The sequence below is a fragment of the Cygnus olor genome, chromosome 2, assembly GCF_009769625.2.
Source record: "Cygnus olor isolate bCygOlo1 chromosome 2, bCygOlo1.pri.v2, whole genome shotgun sequence".
In the NCBI taxonomy this organism is placed as follows: domain Eukaryota; kingdom Metazoa; phylum Chordata; class Aves; order Anseriformes; family Anatidae; genus Cygnus; species Cygnus olor.
The window spans coordinates 91,822,567-91,835,245 of record NC_049170.1 but is presented as its reverse complement, the minus strand read 5'-3'; the positions used below and the strand labels follow the sequence as shown (position 1 = coordinate 91,835,245).

Here is a 12,679-nt window from a genome sequence, read left to right as displayed (position 1 = left end):
GTGGGAGCAACAGCAGTAGGAAACTGCTATGGGGATGCTACTTGATGTGCCCTGGTGTGAAATTGGCACAGGGCCTAGCGAGGGCCCAGCTACAACCACTCTTGGCCATGGGATCAGCAGATAAGTGGTACCTGAGCTGCAAGAAGGTTGCAGGGCAGCGCTGGGGCCCCTTGCTGAGCCCCAGATGGGGTCTGCCGAAAGGCAGAGAGACCTCTGTGGCTGCTGCATGGAGAAGGCATCTCTGCAGGCACTGAAACACCATTAGCCTTGTGTTCCTCATGATGCATTTCTCAGAAATCAGGCTCATGCAGTTTGTTCACATCAGTAGCAATCAGAGGTGCTGTTCAGAGACACAGAGGTCTCTGTGGCAGAGACGTGGAGCTGTTCTGTCCCACCAGAAGTTGTGCCTTGGGGAGATGCAGAGGCAGCCCTTGCCACCTTGGTGCATAGCGAAAGGATAGCTGCTCTCCCACGGTGCAGGAGCATCCGAATTATACCGCTAGCTGCGGTTTACTTGGCACGTAAGACTGATTTTAAATTATTTCCTGCATATTCTCAAAGCAGTTTCCCTTTAAAGTGCAGCAGCTGTGACATATTTTAGGTTCTGTAATTTCAAATGAGGCGCTAAGAGACGACTCCTTTCAACATTATTTTTTTTTTTTTAATGAGGGTGGGTACCTGTTGCAATGAATCAATTAAAACTCTTCTGACACACAAGATGCGTGTTGCCAGACCTGTTTCACAGGTTCCTCAGGAGGGAGGATAACATGTGACAGCACACAGAAGCCAAGAGGACTGGGGAAGATCAGAAGCCTGCATGAGCGAGCTTAGGTTTCCAAAATATTTCCTTGAAACGCTATTCAGAAGACCACTGAACTCTCTGACAGACGGCGCCATGGTGGAGCAAGAGATGCTGCTGTCGTGTGCTTATCCTCAGGAAAAGTGTAAGTGACCAAATGTGATTTTGTATAAGGAATGAAACCAGGACGCTGGAGAAAGGAAATGAAAGAAACAATCTAGCCATTATAATTGAAAAGACTGAGGGAGTAGAGGGGAAATGCTAAAATGAGGAAATAAGGAAGCTATTAACTTTATATTGTAGGCATGCAATTGAAATACGATTAGTGTACTTGCAAGCAGAAGAAAGGATGCTTGTATGAAGAATTCTGATATACAAGCATCTTGAGGAAACTTGTTTTAATCTTTGACTTTCTGCCTGTATTAGCAAAGCGCTGTGGCGTAGGGCTGCTTGTGTGGTGGAGAATGTGGACAATGGGCTTTGATTACCTCTGAGTAACTGGAGTGGCAGACTGGGGTGCTGGGAAAGCATTTTCTAGAAAGATACAGTAAAAAAAAAAATAGTAGATATGATTAAGAACAACAGCACCTTTCTTTTTTTTTTTTTTTCTTTTTTTTTGACAACGCAAGCTGCCCAGAACTTTACCCAAATGTCAGCTAAGACTTACGGTACGGTGCAAAGATTCCCAAATCCATCCCTCCGTCCTAAAGGAAGCTGTAGCAGAATTTCTTTGCAAACGAGAAATGTTATTTCTCTTACTAGAAAACGTAACACGGGCTAGAAGGAACAAAAGAACAAAATCTGTATATTCTGTTTTTCAAAATGCTAAAAGACTTCGGGAGACCAGTTCCCAAGGTGCCAGCGAAGAGTGCGCCAGGCAGGCAGGAGCGCCGAGCCTAGGCTGGGCCTGCCTCAACAAAACGCTAAGCGAAGGTAGGAGCGGAACTGGTATGTCCCGAAGCCACTTCGGTGCGCTGCCAGGGCAAAGTTCAGCACAAAGAAAAACTTCTCTCTTTGAACTCCAGATACTTTGCCTTTCGAATGGGAAGGCTGGTTTTGGCAACGCAAAGAGGATGTTATTTAGAGCTTGCTCCAGATCGGCTTTGTTCTGGATGTAAAAATGTCTCTGCTCAGGGTTTTCCACTGGATATCAAGGGCAGGGTAGGGCAGGGATGTCAGCAAAGATGCAGTCTGCCTGTGAAGAGATGATTTCTCCTCCCTGAAAAGCCCCATATGCAGAAGGTGACAGTTAAAATCCTTCCTTGCATGCAGCATCCTGCTGAGACGAGCTAGGAACCAGCCCTCTTGGAGCTAGATGACTCCAACAGGGCTTAAGCTGAACCAGGAGCTGTGATATTTGCATTATAAAAAGGCAGCAATGCTTTCTTTTCTGCTGACTAGTTGCTATTAGAGGTTTTTATAAAGGTTTATATATGCAGGATATCAGTGATCTATGTTTAGCCTTGCTGTAACCTAAACATCACAAGTGGGTGTTTTTCTCTTTCATGGAGTGATTTCCTTTTTTTTTTTTTTTTGGTTCCCCTTGCCTGTTGTTCACTTTCATGTTGAAAAAAAATAAATAAATAAAAAATCTAGAGCCATACTGGGTTAAAAACATCCAGTTGCCTTCCACGGAAGACAGAAGGTGACTGGAGCTCTCAGACTGCTCAGTTTTGTATACCATATACAACTTAATACTGTGTGTCATTGTTTTTGCATGTGTAAAAGAGAGAAAGATTTCTCAATCTTTCTGGCTCTCGGGATCATAGGAATGTGCCAGCTGCAACACATGCAGCACTGTACAGTCTGAAAAGTATGCATGAAAATATCAAATCAAACGCAAAGGAAATAAATCCATAGGAGGAAGGAAACTGTGTAATACCTTGGGATGGACAAGCTGGGCCCTCTAATTACACCTTATGGTGGTGTGAGTCAGCAGTGATCCCCCCGAAGCCAATGGAGCTGCTCCATGAGCTAAAGAAAGGACTGCATGGAGGAGCAGCCTCGTTGCATTTACGGCATTAAGCACTTGCCAGGGACAGGTAGTGAATGTTTCTGACACATTAAAAAACACACATTGAGCACTGAATGTGTCCATTCCAGCCATAAAAGGTCAAAATGCCCCCAGTGAACATTTTGCTGCATTTCAGCTCAAAGCTACGTGCTTTTGTGGACTGATCCAAAATGTCAGCCCGTTGAAGAGCTTAGCTTATAAAGACAAAACTCATCCTTAAAAGAAATCCTTTCTGCTGTAGCATGATGGGCATTGTACATCTTTAGGAGTGCATCTGGTACATCTTTGGGCTACGTATCTGTTGCTATGCGAAGTTAACAAGAAACTTGAACCTTCATACCTGAACCATGGTGTCTAGCTGTCCATGACGGCATATTTCCATGCAGGTTCTGCTTACTGCTATTTGTCTCCCTAAGTGTCTTTCAAGGGAAAAATAAGACATTTATGGTGTGGCTTTGGTTGGTTGGTTGGTTGGTTGGTTTGGTTGGTTTGTATTTTTGTTTTTGGTCCTCCAAGACAAACCAGGATGGTTACAAGACTGAAAGATTAGGCCATAGTTAGTCATAGAGCATGTTTTCCATAGGTCCATAAAGGTACAATGCTGTAGTGCCAGGGTATTCACTCCACAGCTGGACACTACTCTTTCCTGTGAACATGAGTTGGGGTCTTCTGTGGTCTGTCACTCTGTTTCATGTCACCCAGGCAGATGGAGAAGACTACTGACTACTTACTTTTGTCATGCAGTAGGCTTGTCTCATAATAGATACAACAAGAACAGGAAGATAAAATGTCCTGAAACAGCAGCACGCTGGCTAAGATGTCACCAGGTCTTGCTGTTTTTTTTTCCTGTCTCTGAAATTATCAATTGCCAAAACAATGTTGTTTGTGCACATACCATGTGTAGGCACAGCTGCCTAACTAGGCTCAGCCTGACACTTTCCTCATCAATCTCTTCAAAGCCCTTCTCCTAGGCCTTCTTGACAGAGATGGTTTCCAAAGGCAAATACCCCAGTTAGTCATTGAAATGGCTTTTACACCACTTAAGAAGCAAAATGTGTGCAATAAATGCAGCTTCTTCTGGAGCACGGGTAAACAAACTTCTCAAGTATATGACATAGTCCTAGATATTCCTAAATAGCTGCTTGCAAACATAAATTTTAAAGGAAAATAACAGAAGCTACTTTATATTTATTTCTCCCTTTGTCTTAATGTTTACTTTATGTTTCAAGTTTTTTCTCATGCACAGCTTTTTTGTAAAACAAAACATAAAAATTCTAAGTAACAACAAGCTTACCACTATACAGAGAATTTTCTGATATTTTATTTGCCTGACTGATGAGAAATTGAATCTTGTTCTACTTTTACCTTCTGAATATTTGCTTTTCAGATGAAAGCACGCTATCAAACCATGTTTCCAGTGTGTTAAGCACTTTTGCACAATTTCTAAATCACTTCTTTCTGTACTTGCCAAAAAAAGCCATGTGTGTTGAGCACCCTAAATTTCATTTGGTAAGGCTGACCTCTGATCTTTGGATCAATTGTTGGCCTTCCTTTGTAGCCTGATCAAGATTTCCATGTTAGTTGACCAAACCTTTCAGTACTTTTTTGCTCAGGAAGTGGCAATTTTCTAGGAGGAGTCTTTAGAATGTTCTGCTCTGGAACATCTTTACCAGATGTTTGCTCATCCTCACTTCACTATTTTCAAATATAAAATCTCTTGTTTGATTGTATCAGTATACACTTTGACCATTTAAATGAATGATCACCCTCAATGCAGGAGTGATTCCCTATTAACAACCCCACTGGTTGTTAGACTCATCTAACAAATTTGCTGGGAAAGGCGTTCAATTTTTTTTTGTTTGGATTGTGGACTGTAATATCAAATCATATTTCAGCCTAAGAACTGGTCCCTGGTGGACTATGAGAGAAATAGCCCCACTTATCTTCTCATGGACCTCTTGAAGATCTGCCAGTGAATCAGTTTGTAAGCCATCTAACACATACCCTGTAGGTTCCTGTGCATGAACATTTTACATCAAAATGCCACGGACTGTCTTGGAAAAATCAAAATATACTGGCATGACACAGTAACTGTTCTTGACCAGACCTGTCAAATTGTCAAAACAAAAGGTTTATTTAAGTAGTTAAGTTCCTTATTTTCCAGGGAACCGTGGTGCCTGACTGTCAGACTTTTTGGCTCTCATTTTTGATAACGTGCCAAATTAACCCATCAGTGCATGTCAACCCGATCTATAACTGTAGTCAGCTAATAAGAAATGAAGTTGATTTAATTCCTTACTTTTTATATGTCCAAAGGAATAAAAAATACACCAAAAACAAGACAGAAGTAATACACATGCTCTTCATATGTTCCTCATCTGAAAGCCATGTGGAAAGAGATATTTCCATGTGAATTCCTCTCTGTTGACTTATTTCTGGAAGAAAGGCTTATGCAACGCATGGGTGGAGCCCAGGTAAAAATGTAAGCACAACTGTGCTACCCAAAGGTGACTGAGAAGTGTATTTGGGAAAACTGTTTATGTTCACCCTGCAGAGACTGGCCACTAAAATGCTCCTCTGAAAAACACATAAAACGGGTATAACCAGCACTAGCTACTCATTCTGCACACAGATGGTGCTAGTTGTCCCAGAATTGTGCCAGACTCAGCTAGAAAAGGACCTGGAGCAAGCACCCGAGATGTACAGGGGCTTGGCAGATGCATCAAGGCTGCTCAAGAACCCGGAGGATTCAGGACTTTGCCCACGCAGCGTCCTCATGTTTAATGTTTTGCTGTTCCTGCTGCTGTGGTAACGTGGGTGGGAATGCAAGCAGAGGAAAGCTACCAGCAGCTGGATGCGTTCAGCTCCCCGTGCAGGAGGACAGGCTCTGAGGGACAGCAAGCTTTGCAAGGGGGCGGGGGGGGAAGCTTGAGGAAGAAAATGTCATAAAGAAATTTAAAATGGGCCTGGAATATGTTTGCCATACCGCTCAGCATACACTTGGTGTCTCAAAGGCACATCCAGTGGTTAGCTTCTGGGTCTGGAAGGCTTTCTGACTCTTTGGAGTGATTTTCTTCATCACATCTGTGAGGTTTATGCTACACTGGAGATTTCCAGGGAACACAGACTCTGCTGCAGTGGACACATGGGCTGTTGCTAATGGCAGGGTCTGCTTACCTGCGTTCTTCCTCACCATACCATGGCCTTGCCTCAAAAACAAACAAACAAAAGAACACACTTCTGCTGTTGTATTTTTGGCCCAGTTATGCTGTCATCTGCAACACCACCAACAACGTAAAAGTTGTAATGGGGTAACTGAGAGCAAAGCTTTGCATGGGGTTTCCTGCCAGAGAGATGATCTGGTCTGCAGGGGGACTCTATCCTCTCTCCTCATGTAGGAGGAAGCTAGGAGTCAAATCCATAACAGATTTTTGGATCTGGCACTTGACCCAACTGAGATGCTTAAGACTAAAAATCCAGCAAAGCCGGTGGAGATTTTATTTCAAGTATTTATTCGCTGTTTGCCTCTTCAGTTCACCGGGAGCCTCGAGCTGCACTTCTGTGCATGTCCTGAGTTGTCTCAATCCTGGTGGAGCTGTGTGAGCAACTCGAGCCTTAATTTGTACATATGTGACTGAGGTGCACCTCCTAGAGGGACAGCCAGTGCCACAGCAGGCCCCAAAGCTTGCCCAGCTTTCAGCACCCATTGCTCACCTTATCACACACCACAGCTGTTGCTGTTTGCTGCTGCAATGCAAAACACACATGGTTCCTCTTCTCCACCTTAGCAGTACAGGCTGACCAGATTATTTATGTAGAGGACGTGGAAATTGTCATTCCCTATTTGAGCAGGTCCAAATCTACTCAACCTCTAGAGAGAAAGCCTGCCCAGCGGGCGTGAGGCCTTGCTGACACGGAGCAGCCCTGTTGTCCCTGCCCTGCCAGAGCTCCCTCAGGGCAGGCCTCAGTTTCAGTTCCCCTGCTGGGACCTCCTTTTTTTTTTGTAGTTCAGATAAAACAGCCACTGGTTAAAATACAGAAAATCAAGTGCAGACAAGGGCCAGAAAGCTGGATGCCCTCATGCCAGGTGAGTGCCCTAGACATGAGGAAACATGACTGAGTTGCTTAATGTGCTCTTTCTCTTTATGGACTAATGAATCTTGAATTGTGCTGTGCACAGTTGCAGCTGGAGGATGAGGAATGTATCCCTCCAGCCCACTCACCCTGACCTACTTTAGAGCTGCTAATTGCATAATCCCTGGGGGGTGGGGGGGGGTTGAAGTTCCCTTTTTTTTATTAAAAAATTATTTAAAAAAAAATATTTTTTTTATTAAAAAAAAAAAAGGAAAATAAAAGTTGATAAGGCTGTGTTTGGAAGGGATCCGGCCTGTGGATCCAGATGGAAAGGTCTGCCAGGTGGGTTTTCAGGTCGGTCCCCATGCCAGGCCACCATTATCGGCCAGGTCCAAGCAGATGCCGGCTGAGCTGCTCGGGGCTGTTATTGCAGGCACTTAACGCTCTTTGTGCACTTTATAGATCTGTTGCTCCGGATTCAGACTCTGCTCAAAGGCCTGCAATCTTAAGTACGGGGTATTAGAACAACTTGTGCTGAGTCACCTAAGCCCTTTATTGAATTTGGCCCCAGTGCATTTTTCAGGCTTATTTATCGAGCAGCAGGTATTATTACCAGCAGTAACTGGGTTAATAACAGGGCCTCTAAGAGAGAAAGCAATTTGTAACACCTGTGATGCTTTGACTGAAACACGTTCATTATCCCAGTTATGTAATAAGAAGAACAATAAAAAAACGACTTCGCAGAGATCTTGGCGGTGCCTGTTGCCTGTATATGGCCACTGCATCCTGTTTGCTCAGTACTTGCACAGTTACATTTGCCTGGAATGTCCTCAGCAGAATGCCCCTTGAGTTTTAGTAACCAGGCATGTATTAAAGAGATAAATACAGCAAATGCCAAAGAAAAAAAAAAAAAAGACATCGTTTATCTTTGCTGTGGACAGACAGTTGTTGTTGCACACGAAGCCTGACAGATGTGGTTTGCTGGCAAGTGGGTGAGAAAAAAGGAGTATCTTAATTCGTGGTGGGAGGGGTGTCAGGGTTTTCTTCAGTTCAAGACAAAAAGGTCTGAAAACTTTCAAAGTCGTTCTTAGTAGCTCCATATACGACATATGGTCCTTCCTGAGCTATTGACCATTCCCAACGTGGGACTCTGCCAAGTGAAAGCTAAACAAAAGTTACCCTTACAAAAATATTTAGGAAGCCCTGTTTTAGAAGCGAGTGCACATGTTGGCTGTGACTCAGAGCACACCCACACACTGGGTAGACAGATTAGCATCTAACCACTAGGCAAGTTCCAGTTCTCACTCAGAAGGTCAAAAAAGCCTGGGAAATGGCCACTGCTCCTTTTCTCCTCAGCACAATTATTTTTTTCCAGATTACAAAGTCATTTTGGATGGCACAGCAGCAGTGAAGTCAACTGATTGTCATAAACAATTGTGTTCTATGTTGGGAACCAATTCTGTCATTTCTGGACAAAGGAATAAAGAGGGGGGTAAAAACAAACCCATCAAACCTCAAACCTTTTCCTTTGGATGTGTTTGTTTTAACATTTGTTTCTGCTTCACGGAAACCACTGGGATCTGTAAAACGTTTACTAGGGAGGCACATATTAGATGGAAGAGAGATGAAAGCCACCCCCGCCTTGATAATAAACTTGTTTTGTCCAGAACCGGAGAAGGTCAAATTGGACGTCTTTGTTTATTTGTTTGATTTGGTGTCATATTATCAGCACACAACAGCTCAGAAGAGCAAGACTGCCTTATGCATTTCTCTTGGTGTTCACATGCTGTGGCTGGCTTGTTTCCAAGCCACCTGTGAATAAAGTCCCTGCGGGTCCTCAGCATTGCCATGAAGGTGGTGGGTACCCACCTACTCTGTCCTCCTTCCTACGCTGGGAACACACAGGAATGGTGTTTGGAGTAGGGCACAGAGCATTAAGAGCCTTTACCAGGCCAGACATTCAGCTGTCCTGAAGTCTGAGGTATCTCCTATTAAGGAAAAAAAAAAAAAAAGGCATCAACCTGTATTTTCTGTTCTGATGCATGTTTTGTATCTATGTTAGAAAAAAAGGGTCGGAAGCTTGTGAGTTGTCCTGAAACCCTTGGATAAGTCTTTTCTACAAGCCTTACACAGGGAGTTCATGCGACTTAAAACTGAATATTTGTGGAATCAAAATAAAATAATGAAGCTTAAAGTTTCTAGAGGTGACAAAACTACGTAAATAAGAGACAGGTAGGAGTAAGGTCAGAATCAAAAACAATTTTGAGATTTCCAGCCACAGTATCAAATGAAAATCTGATTGCAAGAGGGAGCTGAGTTAGGCAATACTCATCATCAAGTGTTCTCAGCTAGCTTCAGGGGTTTTGCCTGCACTTCATCCAGAACTTTTACTGCTGCAGTCCAGCTAACAAGGAGATAGATGATGTATGGTAGGCATGAAGACCGACAGCAGAGTCTCAGTAGAAGAAATATTTTTTTCATTTTTCTTCTTAATAGCAATGGATAAAAAGGGACAGAATCACAGTGATGTGAGTTTCAGTAACATAGGAACAGCCCAGAGCTATAGTCACTGCCGCAGACTCGCCATGGAGGAAGTACAGCAGATCTAAAAGATGAGTGCCTATTATTACCACTGCAGCTGTGCAGGCAAAGCAGAACTTAGTTAAATCTTTGCTAATAGCTAATCCCCTACAAAACCGTGGGTGGAAATACTAGCTCACCTTGCTGGCTTATGGTTAAGGTTTCTTTTCCCCCCGGTATGGCTTTTCACTGAGCTGTCCATTGATCTCAGCTTCAGAAACAAATGGCCTTATGATTCCCCTCTGCATCCCACTGCTGGTGTTAAAGCCAGAGAGTAAGGGAGAGAGAGATGGTGAGGATGACATGGCTTTTCTACCTTCATTCCTCATACTGGTACTCTGTCAGAAGTAGCCCAAGAACTTATCCATCCACATCTATAAATCAAATGTCTCCAGAAGTGCCTAGAACCAGCGCTCTGCAAAACCTGCTTTTCTTCTGCGTTCGCAGCACCATTTCAACAGGCTAGATCTTGTTTCCTCTTCCAGAGTAACCATCACGTATGCAGCAGTGATGGGGCTCTTGCCAAAGCATTTTTCTTATCAGGATTATGCTTTTGCAGGATGAAATAACAAAGAATCTGTATGGTTAATCTTTTGAACTTTTCCCATTAATAAACAAGGAATTCTCTCTGGCTTCAGAAATGCTGTTCATTAACCCTTTTCTTTCAACACTGAACATAACAAAAAGTTCTGAAGTTTATCAGAGCTATTTGGGACACTATTCCTTCTTGGACTTTACTATTCTATTTCTTTTCTTTTTAAATCTTTCATTAAGACTATTTTTCATTCTCATTCATTTTTATTTTATTTATTAAACAGGTGTTGGCAGGACCTTTCCTCCCATCATAGTCCCGCAGGAAGGGGCTCCCCAACCTCCCTTCAATCAACAGTTCACTCTGGGAGAAAGCTAGCAATACTGGGCAACTTTGTTATGCTTCGTTACAGAGAAATTACCCAGGAAAAATATAAAAATTAAAAGCTTTCTGTAGGAGGTGCCGTGCTATGGGGACAGCCCTAGGCAGCTAAGGATCATTGCTGCCCCACCATGCCCCAAGCGTGTGGGCTGACATCAGCTGTGGTCGTGACACACGGCGGGCTGGCAGTGCCTATCTTCCTGTTGTTTTGCAACCACCTGGGATCATAGGAAGCTATCGGCCTTTAAGGCTGCTTTAATAGCTAGTAGTCATAGTCCCCATGTCTGAAAAGCCTGTAGGAGCTGTGCAGAGTGGCTGCTCAACCATTCCAGATTTTGTCCGGGGCATTTGTTTATGTGTTGTGGCTGAGCTCTGACAAATTGTCTTTCTTCTTTCCACCACTCAGCGTTGTAGTATGCTTACTTTTATTTCCTCCCCCCTTCCTTGTTGACTTTTCCTCCCTTGTAATACCAGCTCCCCTTCACTCCTGATCAGAGAGGGGCTTTTCCTTTGCCACTGGAGGAGAAGCCCTTATGGACCTGGGATGAGGGCTGATGGCTAATTCACTAGGTGGCCTTCTCCCAGGGACAGGAGAAGGGTGGGATGCTGTTTGCTTCCAAAGGCTTCCCGGTGGGGAAGCTCACCTGGCCTTCCTGCAGCCTAAAGGCTGGCGAGGCAGGCTTAGCTATGTGCAAAGCAAGGCACAGTCTGTCCTGCGCCGAGCCCCAGGTAACATTGTCCATCATTTTGGAAGGAAAGGGGTCAGGCTGGAGTCCCGCAGCTTCACCTGTAGCACCTTGCTTGTGTAATTCGCTCCAACTGTCGTCTGAAATCACACCAGTATTTCTCAATCAGCATTTGGCATTCGTAACTAACTGTGTTCTGGCCCATGAAGAGGAAAAATGAGCAAGTTTCTCTCAAGACATTGTCCCAGATGACCTTTTGCAGCTTGGTCTTGCCGACCCCAAGAGACAGTCAGTGGGAAGGCATTCCTTGGGAGCAAAGTGAGGCGGTTAAATCTGTTCCCGTAGCCATGGGAGTGCAAACCTTTTGGAGAGCTGTCAGGCTGCTATGCCACAAGCATGTTGGGAAAAAGAGTGGGAGAAACTACAGGCTCCTTGTGGCAGAGTAGAGGGAATAACCGTGTCCAGGTTCCAGATGGACTATTATCAGAATATAACGCGATTCTGATTTGCTTCTCTTTCTTTTTCTCTGCTGTGTAAAGGCTTAGCAGCAGTAGCAACTACCAGACAGCAATTTTATGGCAAAACCATGATATGTGTGGCAAAGATTAAGTAGATAGTGCTGTTCTCTTTCTCCCAGATCTTCCTGGGAATGTATAACGTACATGTGTGAAGTAAAATCTTATTTTCAGCTCTACAGAAGCAAAAAAAATAGGTGTAGTATTCAAAATAATAAGGCGTTTTAGCAATCTTGAGCATACTCTTTTATTAACACTGGAGTGTGCCATTTTACCTGACGTGTGCTTGATTCCACTAACCTGGAAGAGATGACACATTTAATGCCCCAGGTCTGCACTAGGTTTTGAACAATAACTTTTATTGCTATTCTGGTACTAAGGCTGGAATTTTAATGAGAGCAACGAACCTGTATTCATCAGATTAATTTCTCTGAAGTATTTTGTCAATTTTAGGAAATGAACAAAAAGTTATTATACAAAGGAAATACATTGTGTGTCTGAAACCTGAAGCAGAGCATATTAGCAGTAATCAAGTTCATGCTTATTATCTTTACAGCCCCATAGGTGTGCATGGTGCTTTGTTGGCAAATATAATGACAAGCCTGTGCTTTTTTCCCTAGGCAATAATCTATCAGGTGACTCACTCTATCAGCTTGATTTTATATGCTCAGATAATCTAATATTAAAAACAGGGAAAGAGGCACCAGACGGGTTACTGTGATGAGTAGGCAAACAGCATGCACTACATGCTGACACTGAAAAGGTAGGGCTCTATTTTAATGTCAATACAGTTTGGTATTGTCATGTCATATATTTTCCAAAGGTGACCACCGTGCATTTTACTAGATTAAATCTTGCTTAACCGGGGGGGGGGGGGGGGGGGGGGGGGAGGGGGGAGAATGGATCTGAAAGGCATTACTTGAATCGAGCACGTCCCTATATCTGCCACAGACACATACAAATACCCTTGCAAATATAACCCATAAAAAAACCCTTGCAAATACTTCCCGCTGCCCTCATAGCCATAATACTTTCCTAAACTGGGGTGCAGGTGTTTACAAAGGCTCCATTCTTAACAGGGTGGCGAGGAAGTGAAAG

General features: G+C 43.6%; 1 protein-coding gene across 2 annotated transcripts in view; it reads left to right on the top strand.

The window, feature by feature from the left end:
* Positions 1–808: 808 nt before the first annotated feature.
* Positions 809–12,679, top strand: part of PTPN3 (protein tyrosine phosphatase non-receptor type 3) — a 175,865-nt gene continuing 163,994 nt past the window's right edge. For both annotated transcript variants that reach the window (XM_040549004.1, XM_040549003.1), the window contains exon 1: positions 809–944. In XM_040549004.1, coding sequence (XP_040404938.1) covers positions 818–944 — 127 coding nt within the window. In that variant the 5' untranslated portion in view covers positions 809–817. The remainder of the gene's footprint in view (positions 945–12,679) is intronic.